The sequence below is a fragment of the Dermacentor albipictus genome, chromosome 1, assembly GCF_038994185.2.
Source record: "Dermacentor albipictus isolate Rhodes 1998 colony chromosome 1, USDA_Dalb.pri_finalv2, whole genome shotgun sequence".
NCBI classification, from domain to species: domain Eukaryota; kingdom Metazoa; phylum Arthropoda; class Arachnida; order Ixodida; family Ixodidae; genus Dermacentor; species Dermacentor albipictus.
This window is the reverse complement of record NC_091821.1, coordinates 141,834,074-141,856,126: the sequence shown is the minus strand read 5'-3', so window position 1 is coordinate 141,856,126 and position 22,053 is coordinate 141,834,074. Positions and strand designations below refer to the sequence as shown.

Sequence of the window (22,053 nt, the reverse complement as noted above, 5' to 3'; positions counted from 1 at the left end):
GTCTTTCGCGTGAGCTTGGATCTCCTTGGCCCTTTCCCCCGAGTACAGCTCCAGCAACAGGTGGATTGCTGTCACTACTGATTACGCAACATGCTAGGCCATCACTCGGGCACCTCCCACGAGCTGCGCAACCGATGTCGCAGATTTCCTACTCCAGGATGTCATTTTAGTACATGGCGCCCCGTGACAGCTCCTTACCGACCGTGGTCGCACTTTCCTCTCCCAAGTCATCGCTGATATCCTACACCCATGTTCTACCAATCAAAAACTGGCTACCTCCTATCGTTCCGAAACCAACGGCCTTACTGAGCGACTTAATTGGACCATTAGTGATATGCTATCAAAATATGTTTCACCAGACCATAAGGACTAGGATGTGGTGCTGCCTTATGTCACGTTCGCCTATAATTCATCATGCCACGATCACGGCTGTAAGTGCTCTTCAAGCCTAGGCCACGCTCCACTTGGTTTGCGCATGGGAATGGTGGTCACATTAAACAAAAATGATATCATTATTTGTTGTGCTCTCTAGGAATCAAGGCTTCATATTGCGAATAATTGGTTGACAGCTATCCTCTGAAGAAAAAAATGAAGACAAAAGTATCGAGTCAGTACTGCTTTGAGATTGAGCTGTTGCTGCCACACATTTCTTTGTAGGGGTCACACGTAGTTTCTTAAAATTTTAAGTGGATATTTAGGCTGTGGCCTCTAAGGGTAAATGTGCATCGGCTTTGAAAAGAGTTATGCATGCTGGTGTATGCAGTGACCATGAGGAGCCCTTCTGTTAACTTCAATTGCTGTCTTATTCGACATTGCTGGCACATAAGGGGGGCACGACAGCAGCTGTAGTTTAGTTTATTGTGATAGGGATCTGTTCAGAGGTGAAGCTATTTTTGGTTATGGGCTTAGACGTTGTGCCATGCGTAAAATTGTGTGATAAAAAAAATCTACTGATGTTCTCGCATCAAAAGTGAATGGAATACTTCAGGTGGCGTAGGATTGATGAAAGCTTACTGCACAAATGTACGCAGGAAACATGAAATATCTGGGTGCATGGCATTCGTTATGGGATCTTACGGCAATATTGTAGCTACAGGCACTGTCTACACAGAACGGTGTAGGCTCTCATGCTGCACAAGTATTCTCGGGTGCATCGCACTAGGATAAGTCGTGAGGCACCGGGATATCAACTTTGTGATGACACCGGTGCTTCAAGTCAGTCAGCTTCCCACTAACTAAATGTCAAATGTAAAAGCAGTGAACAGAAAAGAGGAGGAGTTCGATGTACTGTATGATTTGCCTTCATCCATGCACTAATACTGCGCAAAGATGGTGATTTCGAGCCATGTGTCTTTGGCTGATGAGGAGCACACTTATCGAGGGTGGCGTGACCAGTGCTTCAATAACTCTTGAAAGATTTTTTCATATGAAGTTTTTAGGCCCAAATTAAGGGATGCAGCCCTTACATGGGTGTTGCCCTTAAACAAGTATACGGGGGGATCATTTTTAAGTATTCCAGAATTTTTTTAGATCACCTACGACAGATAGCATTATTCTTGTCCTTGAGCTAGATTATTCAAAGAGGCAGACATTACTAGCACGAGAAATTGAAAAACATATTCAACAAATTAACGAAAATTCACTAATTACGTTCTTACTTAATTACTTTACAGCAAACATTCCAATGTATGAATTGTAGCCGGTAAGATTGTAAGAGGTGTACACTTGAAATCAATCTCCAGGATGACATGAGTTTTGAGATATTTCCCAGAGTGTGGGACAAAATACATGTGCATACCAGTTACTTTTGTGCTTCAGTGCATAAATGAGCATTTTGTTAAAAAAGTAGATAGAACAACAGTGCATTTTTATGGCACATTTGATCTCACATATCTCCAAACTGGTGTTGTTCTGGAAACTCATTCTAAGTGAATACACCTTGCAAACAATTAGTGAACGTTTTTATTTAGTTGAATATGCGTTTTGATTTCTCATGCAAGTAATGTCTGCCTCTCTGAATAATCCAGCTCAAGGACTAGAGCTACGTTACCTTCAAACAGGCAATTATTAAACATTTTGCAAAACTTTAAAATGATCACTCTGTATATATGGTATGCTGTTAAATGAATTCCAGCTGTAGTACACAGCATTGTTGTTATTGCCAAATGTGCTGCAGCTCTAGAGGTCATAAAGTTAGCGATCATTGCCTCTTACTTTCTCTTATTTTCCAAGTATGTGGACATGTACACTGGTACTTTTTGTTTACTTCATACGCAGGACAGTGCCTTTGCACACGAACCAGAGCGTAGCCCACAACGCAAGCTTATGCGTGTTATTCCTAGGCAAATCACAAAGGCACTACAAGCTGATGTACTCTGGAATCTTGGAATTAGAGGTATGTAGTTTGTGTACAAAAGCAGATCATTCTTGCAGAATTTGCATGTTGGATGTGTAGAACTTTTCATCAACACTGCTTAGCTTAGTAATGTTCTGATAGGTGTCATTCAGCTTGCTTGTATACGATACAATACCATACAATACAATCTTTATTGGGCATAAAGGAAAACAAAATACAGAGAGCAGGTACTGCTGAAGCCTCAGAGGGCTTGACTGGCACTGCCTGAGAGTCAGGTTACAGAAAATTGCACAAGGTTATTAGCGGAGTTAGCTATTAGCGGGTCAGAACGTAATTTGAGGAAGCTATACGAAATGTTCTTTTAAACTTCAAAAATCATGAGTAATTTCTGAATCCCACATCTTGTGCTTGCTTCTAACACAGACATTGGCAATCTATTAAATATGGCTGCAACATAATATTGCCGCATTCTACAAATTATACGAGTCATATGCTTGTCTATTTAACTTCAAACTATACTGAAGTTTACTGTTTTCAGTTGTTATGCTATAGTTGTGAATGTGGATAATGTTCTTGGTGTTGGCAGAGAACATAAGATTCTGTCCTGTGTTTGCACGTCCTTGTTTCAGAAATGTCGACATAACTGTAAGCTATGCTTCTTTGCATTGTATACATGCTTGCTTGCCTGTTTAGTAACTCATAAATTTGTACTGTTCCTTGTTTTTGTTCTCTTTCTTTTCTTGTGCCAAGGTGCCAAGGTCAAGGTGGCAGTGTTTGACACTGGGCTTCCAAAAAACCATCCTCATTTTAAAAAAGTGAAAGAGAGAACAAATTGGACAAATGAAAAGATGCTTGATGATGGTATGTCTTCAGTGGTTGCAATCGCAAAGCTTGCCAAGTAATTGTGCAAGGCTATAGTGCATGTGCGTGGAAGAAATTTTCTCATTGGTTTACTTGCAGGTTTAGGCCATGGTACTTTTGTGGCTGGTGTGATTGCAAGCAGCCGTGACTGTCTTGGCTTTGCGCCCGAGTCAGAGCTGCATGTGTACCGTGTCTTTAACAAGGATCAGGTCAGTGCACTTCGTTGTATAGCTGCTTGCAGAGGAGAAGTTTAAAAGTCAATCATATTGTTTTTCATTATCATGATAGGTGGCTGCTTGTCGCACTTTTTGTTTATTCCAGCGTCATTGACTTCTGATGTCGGTGACTACAAAATTTCAACTTTATACTTTTACAGAGAAGTCATTAACTGACTTGCTTGTTGAAAAGCCACCGATTGCACCTATTGAGTCAGTTTGCGAAAATACGTATTCAGACTGAGTACAGTTTTGGTGCAGGTCTGTTGTGTCATTTTGACAGATTCATTTGCATTTTCTCATGCATTACCGATCTTTGGTAATTTGCAGCTGTCCTACACATCCTGGTTTTTGGATGCATTCAATTATGCCATTCTGAAAAAAATCAATGTGCTTAATCTGAGCATTGGCGGGCCTGACTTCATGGATCATCCTTTTGTGGACAAGGTGATTGTTTTCTTTGTAGTTGCTGTTGTTGACCCTTACGTTTATTAACCTCAATTCTATCTAGCATGCTCACATTATTGTAAGATTATCTGCAAGCTCTGTTAACTTTCGCAGAAGTGTATTGTCACGGGTATAAAACTATTTATGCAATGTATTTAAAAGAGATACATAAACAGCAGCTGAGAATTCTGAGAGGCTGCTACCACTTCGTTGTCGTCGCCGTCGTCCACATTGCCCTCTTTTCCCACCTTAACACGACCCCCGGCAGAAAAAGCATCATCCTGGTACTTCAGACGGGGCCATCGGTAAGGGCATAGTGTAATGACGTGGGATTGACGAGCATGCGGAGCAGCACCGCCAAGAAATGCACTTTATCAGGCGTCTACGTACATCTACATCTACGTACATGCTTATCATATCAGCCAGTGTCCTATTGAGTCGTTCTGTCAGTCCGTTTGTTTGAGGGTGATACGCCGTTGTCTTCCGGTGGGCGGTACCACTTAGACGTAGAACGATATCTAAAAACTGGGCCATGAACGCAGTACCTCTGTCCGTGACGACTACTGCGGGAGCGCTATGCCTTAAAACGATGGATTCCAGAAAAAATTCGTGCCGCTTCATCTGCTGTTGCCCGTTGCAGAGCACTTGTCTCGGCATATCTAGTGAGGTAATCCGTGGCGACGATTATCCACCTATTACAAGTAGTAGACATTGGGACGAAGCCCGGAAAGTCCATGCCTGCTTGTGCAAATGGTGTGGCTGGTACGTCGGCACGGTGCAGTAAGCCGGCTGGTTTGACAGATGGCGATTTGCGACGTTGGCAATCCAGACATGTCTGAACGTAACGTTTAACGACCGCAGTAAGCCTCAGCCAGTAGTAATTCCACTAAATCCGTGCCAATGTACGAGTGTAGCCCAAGTGCCCAGCAGTCAACTCGTTGTGGCAGGCATGTAAGATTCCACGTCGAAGTGATGATGGAACAACAAATAAGTAGTTGCTGCTGCTAGGCGAGAAGTTCTTGTAGAGGACGTTGCGACGCAAGCAGTACAATGCCAGCCCTCTTGTAAAGAGCCTCAGCACGCTGTTGGTTCGTCCTTCAAGGTAATCAATAAGCGGCAGCAATTCAGTGTCATCCCGTTGCTGGCGTGAAAGATCTACAGTATCCACAAGTGCCAGAAAGACCGTGTCGTCATCGTCTTGTGATGCTGGCTCAACAGGAGACCGAGAAAGGCAGTCGGCGTCTGCGTGCCATTTTCCCGACTTGTATGCAACAACAAAGTCCAACTCTTGGAGTCGAAGACTCCAGCGTGCGAGCCAGCCGGAAGGGTCTTTCAAATTAATGAGCCAGCAGAAGGAATGGTGATCGCAAACGACGGTGAAAGACCGACCATACAAATACGGACGAAATTTCAGAACTGCCCATACCATTGCGAGGCATTCTTTTTCAGTGGTGGAGTAGTTAGCTTCGGCTCGGGATAGTGTCCTACTGGCGTAAGCTGTCACTTTTTCGCCGTCGCCCTGCCATTGTACTAGCACCGCCACTAGACCGACATTACTAGCGTCTGTATGCAATATCGTCGGGGCTTCCTCATCGAAGTGTGCTAATATGGGAGGCGATTGCATGCGTTGCCGGAGCTCGTCGAATGCCCGCTGCTGGTCTTCGCCCCAAGTAAAAGGCATATCTTCTCGGGTGAGCTGTGTTAACGGCCATTCAATGCGCGAGAAATTCGCAATAAATCGCCGATAATATGCTCAGAGTCCCAGAAAACGTCGCACGGTTTTTTGTCTGATGGAATCAGGAAATTAGCAACAATCAGCAATTTTATCCGCATCAGATCCGACTCCTTGGCTACTGACGACGTGACCGAGGAACTGGAGCTCGTGAAAACCAAAATGGCACTTCTCAGGCTTCAAAGTGAGACTGGCAGAGCTATCGCTTCAAAAACAGTTTTCAGCCTTCGTAAGTGTTCGTCAAACGTTGCGGAAAAGACAATTACGTCATCCAAGTACACCAGGCATGTTTGCCATTTGAGTCCGGAGAGCACAGTGTCCATTAGAAGCTGAAATGTTGCTGGCGCCGAACACAAACCGAAAGGAAGTACCTGAAACTCATAAAGTCTGTCAGGCGTCACAAAGGCTGTTTTCTCACGGTCTCTCTCATCCACTTCGATCTGCCAATAACCGCTTTTCAAGTCCATTGAGGAAAAGTAGCACGCATTTCGGAACCTATCCAAGGAATCATCAATACGTGGCAGTAGATAAACGTCCTTCTTTGTGACCTGATTGAGCTTCCGATAGTCGACTACAGCCAAAGCATATGAGAATTGGACACGTTTCCTCGAACTAGCGCTGACTGAGACAAAACCCACGCTTTCCGCAGTTCGCATTTCTTTTCATACCGATAGTAAAGTTTGCGCTGTCCTCATTACTCTACCGTCACCTTTCCTCGTTGTCAAATAAAACAGAAGCAGAACAAGCAAAAATATCACAGAACAGGGGGCGCACCATCGCACAGCGCGATCAAACCGGATGTGTCCGCCTGTCAATGGTGATGACTCGATGGCGCACACTATACCTTCAGTTATGCTTCGGCCACGCGCTCCGCTGTTCGCGTTTCTTTCCATCGCCCTAGTACATGGGTTGGGGCTCGCCGAGGCCTGTGTGTGCCAGGGGTGTATAAGATCGGCTGTCCGCTGTCGCAGACAGCCAATTTTTATGCAAACAACCCCTGGCACGCTTCGGTCTCCGCGGCCACAACCCACAGGCCACCCTACTTCACAACCTTGAACCCTCTGCTCTCCCGTGGGTGCCCTGGAGATCTTGCGCTGCCTGCTTTATTGTAACCTCAGGTGCACTTCTGAGGCCTCCGTTTGCCAGTTACGTGTGCCCTCCTGGAGCAGTGCTTTGTAAAAAATCCAATCTATCGTCGCGACAAAAAAAAAAAAGCGACCCGCGACCTATATAACACCAGTCAGAACCTTACCCCTTCAGATACAGTCTAGCCCGGTTATAATGAAGCCACTTATAGCGAAATAGCGGTTATAACGAAGGGATTTCAATTTCCGATTCCCATTTTTGCATTTTCAATACATTTTGGGTTCGGTTTTAACGAAGTAAATAAGAGCGCATCAGTGGATATAACGAAGAGATTTAATACCAACAAAAAAAAAATCTGTCAACACATTTTTGCGTCCTTGAGGCGATTTTTTTCCGCGAAAATAAGAGCAAAATTCGGCTGACGGCGTCCTTTAGTGGCGTCGTCTGCTCTCCCGCGGAGCAAAAGGTTGCTTCACTGCATTGCATGGCACGCCAGTCTCGTGTTGCGCCGTCCTTGTGGTCCATGTTGCGGGTCTAAACCGTATGTACTTCGTTTTCGCCGACGAAGACCTTGTTGCTACCGAGGACTTCACGACTAAAGAAGTTGCCAGAAGTGTCATGGAAGATACCTTGGCGGACAGAGCCTCCGACAGCAAATGCGACGATGCTAGTTGTGCCCCTAAGACGGTCACCTCCGCAGTGGCCATCGCAGCTGTTGACACGCCACGGATATACCTCGGGAGTCCGGAGTTCGACCAGATCTTTAGTTCGCAGTTGGATGGTATGGAAGCCGCAATCCTGAAGTTCGCACTCGCGAAACGTGTTCAGGGAACGCTGGACCACTTCTTTCAGCGGCAATAAATCGGTATGCCCATGTTTGCATTTTTTTTCATAGTCCACATACAGTATTACGAAATAGCGGATATAGCGAAGTGATTTCCGATTCCCGCCGACTTCGTTATAACCGGGCTAGACTGTATAGCGATCACCAATGGGACTGCCTCACCGTGTGGGCAGCCAGTGGCGGATCATAAACAAACTCGACCGCACTCTGCAATGCCAACATGTCTAGGGGACAAGCACATACAACACGCGCTAAGAAACCTCCTCCATAGTGCCTAGGCAGAGTCATATATTCAAGGAGCAAAAGCCGACACATTTTCTCTCTCGCGCCTGCTCTTACTTGCATCTGTGCACAAACCGCTGGCGATCCTTCATATGAACGTCTCGTGAGAAGCGGATTTGCCACTGCAGCTGCTTTTTGGTCAAGGGGCGTAGACCGTTCGGGCATCCCGCGACATCACATGGAAGTTGAGTTCTCCGCTACTTGCAGTTTGTGCGAGTTTTGCGAGCTAGCAAAACCAGCGCAGCACTACGCGATCAGGAAAGTACTGAAATGCAAAAGCATGGGCAGTGCAGAGTCGAGTGAAAACGAAAGCTTTTGACCACCTGCATCATTGTCAACGTAATTTCAATTTCTTTTTTCTGAGCATGAAATGGAACTGGACAAGTAGCATTTTATTTCATCTTACAATACAATACGAGGATGTTTTTTGCAATGAATAGTTGAGTACTAGACGGAATTTAACTGAGGAGTGCTTTCGTCATTGGGCAAGTGCTTGAATGTCCCGGGGGAGTCTCTAAACATGCCTTACATTTACCTGAATTTCTCAATTATTAAAGCTCTGTTCACTGTAATATTGACGCCTTAGAGATTCTCGAGCACTAATCTATCACTTTAGCTTGACTTTGTATTTCTCTTTAGTGTCCCTTTAACCTTATTAGTTTATAATTATGATTATATGTGTTTTATGCGATCGTTTTGTGTCTGTGAACCTATTAATAATAATCATAATAATAATACAGGAGGTTAGTTCAGCTAAAAAGCATTGACTTCAACTTAAATTTGACATAAGCTTATTTTGTGAAGCAGCATTATCATAAGTCTCTGTAAGAACTATAAGAAGTAATACAAGTTATCTCAGAATAATGTGCTTGCGTTCAACAAGGCTTAGTTTCAATACGTTGCTGTGCTTTGCTAGTAGCATGATAACGTGATAATTTGCTGACCCCTTCCTTTTGAATTTAGGCAGCATAATTGTTTATTAGAAATTTTGCTGCTCTTGTAACACAGGTATGGGAGCTAACAGCGAACAATGTCATCATGATTTCTGCTATCGGCAATGATGGCCCATTGTACGGGTAAGGCCCCTACGAAGCCTCAATTTTCAAGGAATTTTCTTTGCTCCATTTTGTTTTGTTTTTTGTGCTTGTAAAATGCTTTTTCTTTGCATGCTTATTGAAGTACTCTCAACAACCCTGCTGATCAGATGGATGTGATTGGTGTGGGTGGAATCAACTTTGAAGACCAAATTGCCCGTTTTTCATCCCGAGGAATGACAACCTGGGTGAGTGTTTTTAGCCAGGCTGTAACATTGTTGATGATCTGTTGGCTGTACTGCTGCAATTTAAGGACTGTTATAGCTATACTAGATTAGGTACCTAGATGCATTCTATACATGGCATGTATGTGCTGGGTGCTTGTAAAAGGGGAACATGAAAAAAATTATCTTCACCTAAACTTTGCAAGAATACGCACCATATATTTAAAATGGTACTGCCATTCAATCTATATGCCTGTGTGTGCCTGGTGGTGTGTTTCACGTCTTTGTAGACTTGCTGTACCTGATAAGGAGCCAGTGCAAACCAGGGCCTGTACAATGTAGCGATTCCTTCCGCTCTATTTTATGCCACTCTTACGGCACATTCACTCCACGAAACTGTCGATCATGAGATTGTCGGTTACAAAATGGCCGCATTCAGTCTGGATCTCCTGTCACATTATACAAAATGCTCGTGGCCAACCAGTGACTCTCACGACATGCGCTGAAACTCGCCAGGTCACTTCTCACAGGTCTGTTACGAATTCATGGTTAGTGTAAGAGTCTCTTGTATGTGCGAATTAGCATTGCGAATGCTCGCACTAAAGCTACAACAGCGTGCTAGCGAGCGCACTGTTGATCTGTAATCTGTTGATCGCTGTAAGGACCTGTTGATCATCTTTACAGCTGTACTGTACTGCCACCCTGGTCTATTCGCTATGTAAAGCAAGACGTCGTTCGTGCTCACCAGTTGCATTGCACCATACCTGCATATACGCAGCGCATGATAAACCGTGTTCCTATTTGCAGACGAATGAATTTTGCAACAGGCTGGAATGATCACTTTAATTTTCTCCAATGCAACAGCACAGAGAAGAAAAATGCTACGTGCTCACTGTGAAAACCTGCTTCAGCTCGTACCATCATGGAAAAGGCACACTTAATCCACAGTTAATGCACATAACGTCCACGTACTACACAGTACACTTGTCCTGGGGGCTTCTCTTCACGACGTGTCAGGCCATGGCTGTGCCATTTGCAAAATAGCTAACTGGAAGCACATTGTATGAAGGAAAGTGCTCAGACTGCATGCCGCCGCAATAGGAAGTGGATGTTGAAGAAACGTTTGGCACAGCTAGGGAGCGGCACCTGTCTTGGTGGCCTTCCACTTCGTTGGTTTGGTTGGAGTCCCCAGCAAAAACGACAGAGCGACAGGCTACCAACACCTGTGCTGCCCATTATGGCAAGGCTTGACGTAGTCAAACATTTGTTAGACAGGCCGCCCGCACTCGTCGGAGCACTTTTCTCTCTTACACCATGACCGTATCTGCCCCTATCTCCTATGTTCTCTCAATATCCCACATTCTGATTGGCTTTGCGACAAGTGATGCTTTTTTCCAGTGATGAACATCAGTGTCAGATCGATCGGCATAACGATGGCTTTTTTCTGTCACATGACGTCGAGGAAGTAAATTACCACTTGGCGACATCGGGGACCAGGCATTTTCCACTGTGAATGGGCATTATCACCCACCGTTGATGACCAGCTGAACCCTTTCATAATGCAGACAGAGCGCAGCTCTGATGAAGCATGAAAAGAAATGGCTTTGGCACAGAATTGTCACATTATCCTGATTCAGTCTTTAACATAGCATTACTCAAACACACAATTTGATTGACTGCTGTTATCCCCAGAAACAAAAATTTTAACTGATTACTGATGCTAGAGATGCCATGTGGTGGTAGAGCAGTCTTGATCAAGGCATGGCAGCATGTTTCCAAGAATGTTTGTATCATCCCTCAAAACCTTATTAACACAGGAAATTCCTTGATGATGATGATTTGTGGGGTTATATGTGTCAAAACCACAGTTTGATTATGAGACACACCGTAGTGGGGGACTTTGAATTAATTTTGACCACCAGGTGATCTTTAACATGCACCCATGCACGGGACATGGACGTTCTTGCAGGAAATTCCTTATTGAGTAGATGTGTGGAGTGTTATAAGGCAAGAATGCTTTGTTTCACGGTTACCATGTAGGAACTTCCTGGTGGCTATGGGCGCCTAAAGCCAGACATTGTCACGTACGGCTCTTCCGTCCGAGGTTCAGCTGTTTCGTGAGTATCTTATTTTGCGCACAGTGGGCATTTCTAATTCAGTAATGCTTAGCTAATAATGTTCAATATAAATTTAGGACATTGACTGCTGTGTTCTTTGGTTTCTCCTGAATAGTTTGTGCTTGCTTTTTCTTCTTAATAAATGTTCAAATGAATACTTTCAAGCTAGGAACACACCGAATGGCTTACAATCTGTGTAAGTATTACATTATAATAGACATTTAAAAAATTGACTGATTCACATCAAACATAGCAGTTCAACTACGCTCAACACACTGGGGCAATCAGGAGAATCTCCTGGATTGGCATGCTTTAATAAAAAGTATTCTTGTGTCACCAGGTGTGATTGTGTCACCAGGTGTGATTGTGTCACCAGGTGTGATTGTGTCACCAGATGTGAAGCAGTATGGCAGATGAAAGACATCTCCATAATTGACACAACATTGTTTTAGCTCAAGTATAGCTGAAAATGATGGGGAGTGAGATGAAAAGTGAGTGCATGCTTTGGTGTGGAATTCTAATGATTAAGCACTCAATAAATTATGAGAACATGACAAGCTCGAACTCAATTGGTCATTTGGCAGAGCTGAACAACATGAATAACAACAATGCACAAAAATTGACTCAACTCGGCTCTTGCTCTGCAGTTCCCAGGGGTGGCAGAACTGTCCCCCTTAATATGTCTAACTTTGAAGCCTCCAAAATAGCATAAAGGCCCAAGCATGTGTTTCAGCAACAATTCTGGTTATCTGCAAAGTGGCTTTAGAAACTTAGGTAAAGGATATTTGCTGTTTGCTACATTGGCAGTGCAGTGGTTCTTGATATACAAGCTGCTTTTGTGTTAGCTGATTTGCACATTAGCTTCTTTCCTGTTTCTTCTTCTTATTCACAATTTCTTTAAAACTTTGCCTATTTTGAGTATGGGTATTAGGCTTCCTGTACACTTTATAATGTTTTGCCTCGTTCCTCATCAACATAGAGGATCATGCCGGTCACTGTCAGGAACCAGTGTTGCCTCACCGGTGGTCGCTGGAGCTGTGACACTTCTCATGAGGTGAGGCTAGTTCATTGTAACATACTGTTAAGCTTGTAGGTTAAAGAGCTAAGGGAAGTGCATTGCAGCATACTCTTAAGCTTGCAAGTTAAATTACTTACTTTTTTAGTTTGAGCTAAGGGCCTTAGAAATTATTATTATTCAGTTACCTGACAATACATAGGTCAACAAGTTGAAATATTATTCACGCACTGGGCGGCATTTCACATGCAGAGAGATGATCTTAATATTAGTGCTATGGAAGTGTAATCCACTCTATTTCTAATATTTGAGCTGGCTTCTACAAGTTCCTATGAGTGCTTGCTTTTTGTGTTAAATATGTGCTGGTGTATGTTTCGCATTTCACAACAGCACTACTTAGTGAATGCAAATCAAGTAATTGGGCTATTATATGCGAGGTGGTCATTCTTAAGTTTTACAGAATTTGTAAAGATCGCCTGTGGCAGATAGCTTTTCTAGTCCTTTAGCTGAATTATTCAGAGGCAGTCATTGCATGCATCAAAAATCACAACACATAATAAACTAATTAATAAAAATTAATTGACATCTTAAAGAATTACCTTATGGCACATATTGCAGTATACGAATTGTAGCCAGGGAGCTTGCTAGGCATATCCACTTGTAACAACTTTTGAGGACGGCACGGGTTTTGAGAAATGCACCATCAAACTTGCAGTAAAAATGCGCTGTTGTCCCACTTATGTTTTTAACAAAATGCTCATTTATTAATTGAAGCACAAAAGTAACTGGAATGCCCTAGTGTTTCATTGTGCACTTTGGGAATGAATATCCCGAAACTGGCGTGATCCTGAAAACTTATTTAAGTGGATATGACTTACAAATTCACCGGCTACAATTTGTTAATTGCAATAAAGTAATTAAATAAGTTAATGAGTAATTTTTAGTAAATTAGTTCAATAAGTGTATCAATTTCTCATGCAAGTGACGTTTGCCTCCTTGAATAATACAGCTCAAGAACTAGAATTTATGCTATCTGCCGCAGGTGATTTTTAAGTATTCCATAAAGCCTAGAAATGATCACCCAGTAGAGCAGTAAGGGATAAATTGCTGGCAGTTTCTGTTAGCTTGCAGCATTAGGAAGATACTGAAATGGCAAATGTACAATAGCCCTCTATGTATGCCCAGTTTATTGTAGTCATCACCAGTGCTTGCTAGGCTTCGGATCACTGAACGCACATAGGGGACGTTGCTCTAACCGAATACATAGGGTTTATACCTGTTTGTTTGAGCATCTGTCCTTCAGATATACATTACATATAGTACATAGCCGAGTTTCCAGTATTTAATTTTGCACAAAAACTTACGTACTATTGCATTATACTTGTTGCAGTGGAGCATTGCATCTGGGATCAGCACTGAATCCTGCCAGTGTGAAGCAGGCTCTGATGGCATCAGCTGGCCGCCTGCAGGGCTACCCAATGTTTGAACAAGGCTGGGGCAAGCTGCAGCTGCTTGAAGCTTACCGAGCTTTGGTCAACTACCGTCCTCAGGCAACACTGAGTCCCAGCTATCTGGACCTCAGTGAGTGCCCCTACATGTGGCCCTACTGCACCCAGCCACTGTACCATGGTGCCTTGCCCATCATTGCCAATGTCACAATTCTCAATGGCATGGGTGTATCAGGTCGCATTGTGGGGAAGGTGAGTAATACATGTACGAGGGTCATCTTAACTGTGACTTCTATTCTTCTTTGTGTTAAAACTCAGTTGAACTCAGTCAGCTCTAGTTTAACTACAATATAGCAAATACAGTCCAGCCTTGCTGCAACGTGAAAATACTTTTATGTCCAATAGTTGTTATAGGCATGTATCCTGCATATGCTGATATTGACGAGAAATTATTTAGGGAAGTTCAGTGTTTGAGGGAAGCCCGTCTGGTCGGGATGAAACATGGGTAAAAGGTAAACAAAAACCCAGGGCACTTCGCCGACCAAATAAAGATTTTTAAAAAAAGAAGACGTTTCGGCTCCCACACAGGAGCCTTGTTCACAGGTAAAATTTACCTGTGAACAAGGCTCCCGTGTGGGAGCCGAAACGTCTTCGTTTCTTTTAAATTTTATTTGGTCGGCGAAGTGCCCCGGGTTTTTGTTTACCTTTTAACCAGAAATTATTTAGGTTTACTGTGGCCTTGGTGACTACTTTTGAAAGGGACAGTATTAATGTAGTGTTCAGGTTTGCATGACTACAATGATTTATGCAGGTACGTAATATTTAGTTTTTTAACAGGTGCTTTGAAGATTTTCGCTTCAAGAAAACATTGCTGAAATGGGATAGTACATAAGTGCTTGCCTAATAAGGAATTTCAGTGTGTTAACTCATATGAGTCACTGACTAGGAATGAAAAATTCATTACCATTATGTGTAGCACAGATTTTGCTCAAGTTGTTTTCATCTTTTTATTGTAGCTATTCCCCTTTGTGTCATTGTATCTAATGCTATGGATCTGTCTCACACTAGCAGTGCAGCTGGCAGTGTTGTCTTGACACATTATGGTCGTTTCCTTTAAATCTGTGTATGACGAACGTTGTTGGCTTAATGTCCACTGTTCCTTGCCCAGCCCGAGTGGCATCCCTACATTCCGGAACACGGCCACTACTTGGAGCTTGCATTTGGCTATCCTGAAGTGCTGTGGCCCTGGTCAGGCTTCCTTTCCATCCACTTTCTGGTGACTGCAGAAGCTGCACAGTGGGAAGGCATTGCCCAAGGACACGTGTCTCTCACTGTAGAATCCTCACCTGGGGTAAGGCAGTTCAGACAGGGCTAATGCTCAGAGAACAGAATTTGCTTGTGGGTCTGGTAGCGCAGCAACCATAGGACACACATACTGGTTAGATTGCACATATAAATATGTAAATTATTTTTCATGCTTAGCAAGCAATGCTGTGCAAGCTGGAGTGACACCTTGCACTACTCTCATTTGTGACCACAACATAGTATGTCCCATATTTTGGAGGCATAAATGTCAAAACAGGGTGCAATTGAATGTCATATTTAACTTGTATGTTGTAATGGTAGTGTGATTGAACCCATTTATAACAAATGCAGACAATTCTGCGAAAAGTAGTGGTTATATCAGTACTTCATCATAGCAGGACTCCTATGCAAAACCCACCATGGTGGCTTAGTGGCTATGGTGTGCTGCTAAGCACAAGGCCACGGAATGAAATCCTGGCTGCGGCAGCTGCATTTCAATTGGAGTAAAATGCACAAACATCTATATAGTACTGTGCGTTGTGTGGTCAAAATTATTAGGATCCCCCACTATGGTATGCCTCATTATCAGATCATGGCTTTGGCACAATATTTAGAATTAAAGCCTTTGAATTTAATTTTTTAAATAAATATAAATGATGACATAGTTGATAGGGCACAGTAGTTGAAGAAACACCTCATTACAAGAATTAGATAATGGTTGCTTGTTCTCTCGCTAGGATTGTATTTTTCTACCTATTTCATTTTAAGTTCTTTTCACTCTGACTCAAACATGGCTCAGATGGCACCATGCCAAGCGCAGCAAGTGGCCAATCCCAGGGACAATGACAGCCTAGCAGCATTCGAGATTGGCCACTCAGTGTGCCATGCAGTGCCATTTGAGCCACATCCATGCCAGTGAGGAAAGGTGACCAAAATATTTTATATAAAGTGGTAATTTGACAAAAGCAGATGTGCAACAAGAACTAGGATGTAGCATCCCAACTGTTTGGCAGCTCTGTGTAAGCATATGAAGAGATACCCCAGCAATCTCACCTTTATGATGACCAGCCTTGTATCTTATAGCACTGAAAAAAAAAAATTGAGGTCTGTTTATTCTGCTGCAAGTTTCTGCCGAACGTGGGCGAGGCCTTTTTCAAAGAGCATATGCTTGGGCATATTGGTGACCCATAGTACTTTATAGTGCACAGAAATGACACAGGACTGAAAGGAATGGCGCGGGTACAGCGCTTCAACTTCAGGAATTATATGAGGCCACTATCGTTGCTGCTTCTGCATTCAGTTCTGTTGCAAAGCAAATGCAGTCACTCCAGCATTTGTTTCATTGTTGATACCTCCTAAAATATCTTGTATCTTCTGCTTGCGAGTCAAACACTTACTTGACGATCTCAAAGACATCTTGCGCATGAGCAAGAATAAATGTTCAAGTGAAACGGCCACACATTTCTCGAAAGAGAAGTGAAGAATGATAAAGAATGTGAACATGAGGTACCCACCAGAGCAGACGAAGCTAAACCAGAGAAGCCTAATGTGTTTGGATGAGCACTGCATCTGTGCACGAGCATAATAACTATCGTGGAACATGCTCCACACGAATACAGTATGACTGTGTTGGTGGGGCTCCCATAAGGAGGTTGCTTTCACCATTTGGCTACTCCGTTGATTCCCCATAGCTTGGCAGATTGGAGGCGAGCTTCATAGATTGGAGGCACACGCAGTTTTGGGCTTCCAAGCATGCATGGCATGCCCTGTCTAGCTAATATTGCAGGCCGAAGCTCTAGTGCTGTCAGTGTGAGTGATAAGTTCTTTATCACGTGGCACTTAAAATTTATTTGTGCTTTGACGCTTAAGAATTTTGTCCAGTCCTTCATTGCCTCATTTTGCTTATCTTTATTTTTTGTTGTTACTAATTGAATGTTTCTTTTTTTTTCAGTTATTGCTATATTGCTTTTATTCTGACAGCAGCATACTGTTAAATTCATTTCATTGCAATCTCTTAGAAGCCATCTGGCATTTGCTTTCATGTTATCTTCTTTTATCTTCTTTCAGACACTTACCTTTCTTATTGCAAAAGTTGACATTCTTCTTGTCTTCCTTTTAGGAAGGGGAGACAGAACCGCGGAAATCAAATCTAAAGTTGCCTATTAAGGCAAAGATTATTCCGACCCCACCTCGCAGGTAACCCTCTTTATTCTTTTAGTGCTGTCATATTGCTGAGGTGAAATTAAAGTTTATGAAAAGAACACATGATGCATCTTCTTTTTGTGTTTGTTTGTTTCAGCAAACGCATATTGTGGGATCAGTATCACAACTTGCGTTATCCTCCAGGCTATTTTCCAAGGGACAACTTGAAAATAAAAACAGACCCTTTAGATTGGTAAGACCAGATAAGTCATAACCAGTGTTATATAAACCAGTGTCCTGACATGCTGACCTATTCTAACAAAAGTTGCTTTGTATATATGCAAGAGCAAAGGTGTATTCTTTGTCATACCAACAGCACGTGCAACACTTGTTTAACTCTTTTCCTGTATGTCAGTTTTGTATATGCAGTCAACGTCAGATTTTGCCGACTCCCTAGGGGCCGCGAAAACGTTAGAAAAATCAAGCAGTCCAAAAAGTTGAATGCATGCCATTTACTGTCCCCAAGGGCTCAAATCACCACAGGCACGTCCAAAATAGCTACTAAATCCTGCCAGTACACTTATTAGGCGTATCGGTGCTCGTACTGGGACAGGAGACGGCGGGTACTCGCGTGTATAATGAAGGAATGCATACTGTGCCCTGTGACAATTGCCCTTTCCACTTTTAGTATGCTTCACTGCAGTACTTCGCTTATGCTTCACCGCGTAACACTACTGTATTGAGGCGAAGCTGACTTTAGAGAACCAGCATTATGCAACGCATCATGCTTTCCCAGCTTCGAAGCCATTGGCGAGGATGACAAGGCAGAGTCAATGCCATTACTGACAGCGGCGTTTCAATGACAAATGCGGCACCAAGCAGCAAGAAGCTTGGTAGTGGACATCAAAGTGGCGTTGCCTGTAGCCTAGCTGGTGGTGGCAACGGCTTCTAGTGGATCTGTGAGCAAGAGTGCCGGTTTGAGGTGACAAAATAATCAATGTGGCGGTGGTGGTGGCTTTGATTAATTGAGTTTCGGAACTGCGGTCGTGGCAGAAAGTCTGCAAAATCAAACAGCAAAAGGTTTCTGCATCCGAAATCTTAGATATTCTTATACATTGACTCTCTGGGGGTACATGACTGTGCTGCGAAGGCGTCCGAATTATTGGGCATGTCCAAAAAATCTGTTGTTGACTATGTTAGGTTTACAGTATACAGCTACTGCACTATATCATGTAGCTGCCTCACCTCCAGGGTGGCACGGCCATGTCAGGCATTTCCTGAGCCTTTATCCATGTCTTCTAAGGCAGTATTGTCCTGAAGTTGTCATGAATAAACTGAAAGAAAGAAAAGATAATATAAAATCAAAGCATAGCTTAATTTTGTTGGTGTTCCATGTCATTCAGGGCTTTTTTTATTTTACAGGGTTCAAAATTTTAAAACTGTTCCCAAGGGCTTTCAACTCCTTTAACAGTTCCTTACAAACAAGCTAATAAGCTATTACATTGTTTTTTCCACAGTCCGTTTCACAGAGCAGTTCTTTCATTGAACAACTGTACTAAGCACCCACTTAACAAGAACGGCATGTTTCCCTATGATATCTAGCACAGTAGTAATGTTTCTGTGTAAGTGGACATTTGAAAGCTTTGTCCACTTTTGCCATCTTTATTATTTTTTAATCTCAATTAGTAAAAAAATACGAGCATCTTGAGCAAATAACATTTTGTATTGATAAAAGCCAAATGTATTCAAATAATTAAATTCAACCCTTAATTTGACCATGTTAAATAGTTCAGAAGGGTATCAATGTTCTTCTATGAAGATGAAAGCTTATTATCTTCAACTTGAATTGTTGAATAGCAGATTATCCATATAAAAGCTGATTGTCACGGGTTAAATTACCAATGCTATGAATCGTACCAAAAGTGCACACCATATTCAAGTAAGTGTAGAAAGGCTGACAAGATGCTACCAGTCATAGTCTGTTTTGGAAAGTATGGTGTTACAGTACATTGTAGTGGCAAAGTGGAAGGCCGAGTTGTTGGGTTGACTTCAGGTGGCAAATTGATAGCTTGCATGCAGTTTTTGATGAATTCGGCAGGCTGCTTATTGCTGTCCCAAGTGGTCTTGTGCTCAGGCTAACCATGTGGCTAGCTGGTAGCCGTAATTTCTTGGCCATAACGACATGAACACACTGTCAGGTCAACGCAACTGGCAGGTTAGGCACGGAGCGTGCTTAGTTCATTGGCAGTGTGATTGGCAGCATCACTGCTGCGGCGTGCAAGGCAGAGGCTGCCATGATGTTCTTGAAATTTCTTGGGCTTTGTTTTAAACTTGAAAACGAGAGTTGCGGAATCAGTAGCATGCTGCAAACAACCAAGATTGGTATTTTTGTATTTGTTCTAAAACATGGTAGTCTCGCATATTTTATGTAAATGTAGCAATTACAAAGTTATTTTATCATTTCAAACTAATTAAAAAAACAAAAAAGACATACTGGAGGTATCTCAGATTGCTGCTGTCAACATACACTGGGTTTCATCCACACAGAAGGCTTTGCTTTTGTTTAAACAAATGGCACATGGGTTGTGTTCAGGACTTACACGGCCCATTCAGTGCACTGCTCATTTTTCAGAGTCTGTGTTATCCATATTGTTAGATTTAGGTGCACGTTAAAGAACCCCAGGTAGTCAAAATTTCCGGAGCCCCCCCCACTATGGCGTGCCTCATAACCAGATCATGGTTTTGGCACATAAAACTCCATAATTTAATTTGTTTTAAATCTAAATTGTGCTGTCAACATGTCATGAATTAACCAGCCCATCTTTTCACTTTTACAGCTCTGCTGTCTCAATGAAACAAATTCTTCCTGGTGTAATCGGTAGTTTACTCTCCCTTGCAGGAGTGGAGACCACATCCACACTAACTTTAAGGACATGTACCAGCATTTACGAAATCATGGTTATTATATTGAAGTTCTTGGTAAGCACAACACATTGTCATGCTGCTTAGAATCTGAGTGCAGCTCTTTGTTTTGTGAAGTGTTTTGGCATTAATGAGTATTGAAACATTCTCTTACGTCTGCAGGTTTCCCATTCACCTGCTTTGATGCGCAAAACTATGGTATGCATTCTGAATTATGTTTTCTTCAAATTGTTATTTTTGTTTTCCTATTTGTTGTGGTGCACTATGTTCTCTGGAATGTTGTCACTCCTCCCCTCTGTTTTCCTTACGATACTACCATCTGGTTTTTGCATTGAGAAATGATGGTAGCAGGAATTAATTACGTCCCCACTGCTTTTGACCAAGCATTCATTATGCATCACAAAACCAAGCAGCAGAAAAAGGAGTAATTGCTAACTTTGCAAACTGTCATTCATTAACAAGTCAGAGGAAAATGCGCATTATTTTTTTGCTACTTTGCACAGGGCTACATAATTGTTGTTTGTCTAGAAGTGACTTAATTGGCTTTTATGCTATGGTAAGGTGTCATAGCCATATTTCTTTCCCATCCTAAAGAGGCCCTGCAACAGTTTTTGAGCATAAGTAAACCCACTTAGCAGCTACAAAATACTGTCGCATACATCTGACGTAAATAGAAGCAGGAAGCCTGCAGTTTTGTTGAAAAGACTGCTTGCTCTTCAACTTCCTGAAATACCTAGCCCTGGTCATGTGTGCAGTTAAGCCTCATTATGGCAAAGTTTAAGGGGCACTGCAATTCGTTCCTATTGCTTTGTTATAAACATTCATGACCTTCACCACAAATATACATTATGGTCCTCTGTAGGCGATATTACTGCCATTTCATTGAAATGAGATGCAGCTACTTTTTCTCACTAATTTACCCAATGGGCATTGTCCAAAGCTGTGCCTCTGACAGAACCAAACGTAGAGAAATGTCAGTAACTGTTAATGGACGGCAAAAAAATGAAAAAGCTTGTTAGAAAGACGCAAATTTTTTTTACATGCAAGTGATTCTGATAACCACATAAAACAAGGCAATGGGGGAAAATTTCAGTTACAAATGTAAATTTTACTTTGAAAAAGCTTTCTTTTACACTAGCAAAAGTGGGGTTCACTGCACACAAGTGTGCCTATGCTCCAAATCTTCAACAGCTCACTGTGCCATCTGACCTTATTTACAACAAGCACAAAATAAATGCACGCCATCTGGAAGAAGCGTGGAGCAACACAGGAGCTCAAATCGTCTTCAGATCTGCATGAAAAACAAAGAAGTGCTGGACAAGCTGGTCTCGTTCGTCTGTTAATAAGTTTGCGCTTGACAAGCCGAGCTTGTCGTCTATGCTTAAAGGGTTAATGATAGGCAGAGGTAGCATTTGGTGGTGGGAAACGTTACCACTGTGCCAATACTGTTGTCTCCAATGTCGGGCAGTGGTTCAAGTCTTTCTTGTTCAGTATTGATGTAGATCAGCGTTCAGTGTGCAACTGTGAAGTAATTGAAGCTTATTCCTAGGTGACAGTTGACCAAAGAGTGAAAATTTAGATAGTTTCCATATTCATATTTGTAACTGGTGTCCATGCTTTTCTGGCACTTTGTGATGTAGTCAGTTTAGATACCTAATTTACACGGCTTGCAGCCACAACAAACAGCACCTTTTATGCATTAGCATTAGAGGGCTCATGCGAACAGAAACCCGTTTGAGGAATGGAGAGGAGCGGAAGCACTTAACGTCACGAGAGAGGAGGTGCATCATGGAGAGGGAGCACAGGTGCAGCGAGGCTGGAGGGGAGAGAAGAAAGCGTGCATCATACGTCATCTGCTCCGGACCTAGGGAAGCACCGCGCTGCCTGGTGCGGAGCCAATGAAAGAAAAAAGTAGGGGCAGCGGTGCAACACACTGGAATGCAGCTGAGAGAGTTGGCGCTCGGCCATCAGTAGATGCACTTACTCCCGGACAAGTCTAAGACACGTTGTGCTTTCAGATAGT

General features: G+C 42.7%; 1 protein-coding gene across 2 annotated transcripts in view; it reads left to right on the top strand.

The window, feature by feature from the left end:
* Positions 1 to 22,053, top strand: part of S1P (membrane-bound transcription factor site-1 protease) — a 57,562-nt gene that overhangs the window by 7,067 nt on the left and 28,442 nt on the right. The window contains exons 2-16 of one of the 2 annotated variants that reach the window (XM_065429487.1): positions 2,278 to 2,395; positions 2,986 to 3,001; positions 3,107 to 3,217; positions 3,317 to 3,426; positions 3,763 to 3,879; positions 8,832 to 8,899; positions 9,003 to 9,105; positions 11,122 to 11,198; positions 12,178 to 12,252; positions 13,604 to 13,913; positions 14,830 to 15,012; positions 17,086 to 17,162; positions 17,266 to 17,361; positions 20,008 to 20,087; positions 20,193 to 20,228. In XM_065429487.1, the coding sequence (XP_065285559.1) occupies positions 2,278 to 2,395; positions 2,986 to 3,001; positions 3,107 to 3,217; positions 3,317 to 3,426; positions 3,763 to 3,879; positions 8,832 to 8,899; positions 9,003 to 9,105; positions 11,122 to 11,198; positions 12,178 to 12,252; positions 13,604 to 13,913; positions 14,830 to 15,012; positions 17,086 to 17,162; positions 17,266 to 17,361; positions 20,008 to 20,087; positions 20,193 to 20,228 (1,577 nt within the window). The remainder of the gene's footprint in view (positions 1 to 2,277; positions 2,396 to 2,985; positions 3,002 to 3,106; positions 3,218 to 3,316; positions 3,427 to 3,762; positions 3,880 to 8,831; positions 8,900 to 9,002; positions 9,106 to 11,121; positions 11,199 to 12,177; positions 12,253 to 13,603; positions 13,914 to 14,829; positions 15,013 to 17,085; positions 17,163 to 17,265; positions 17,362 to 20,007; positions 20,088 to 20,192; positions 20,229 to 22,053) is intronic. The other variant, XM_065429486.1, reaches the window with a different exon arrangement.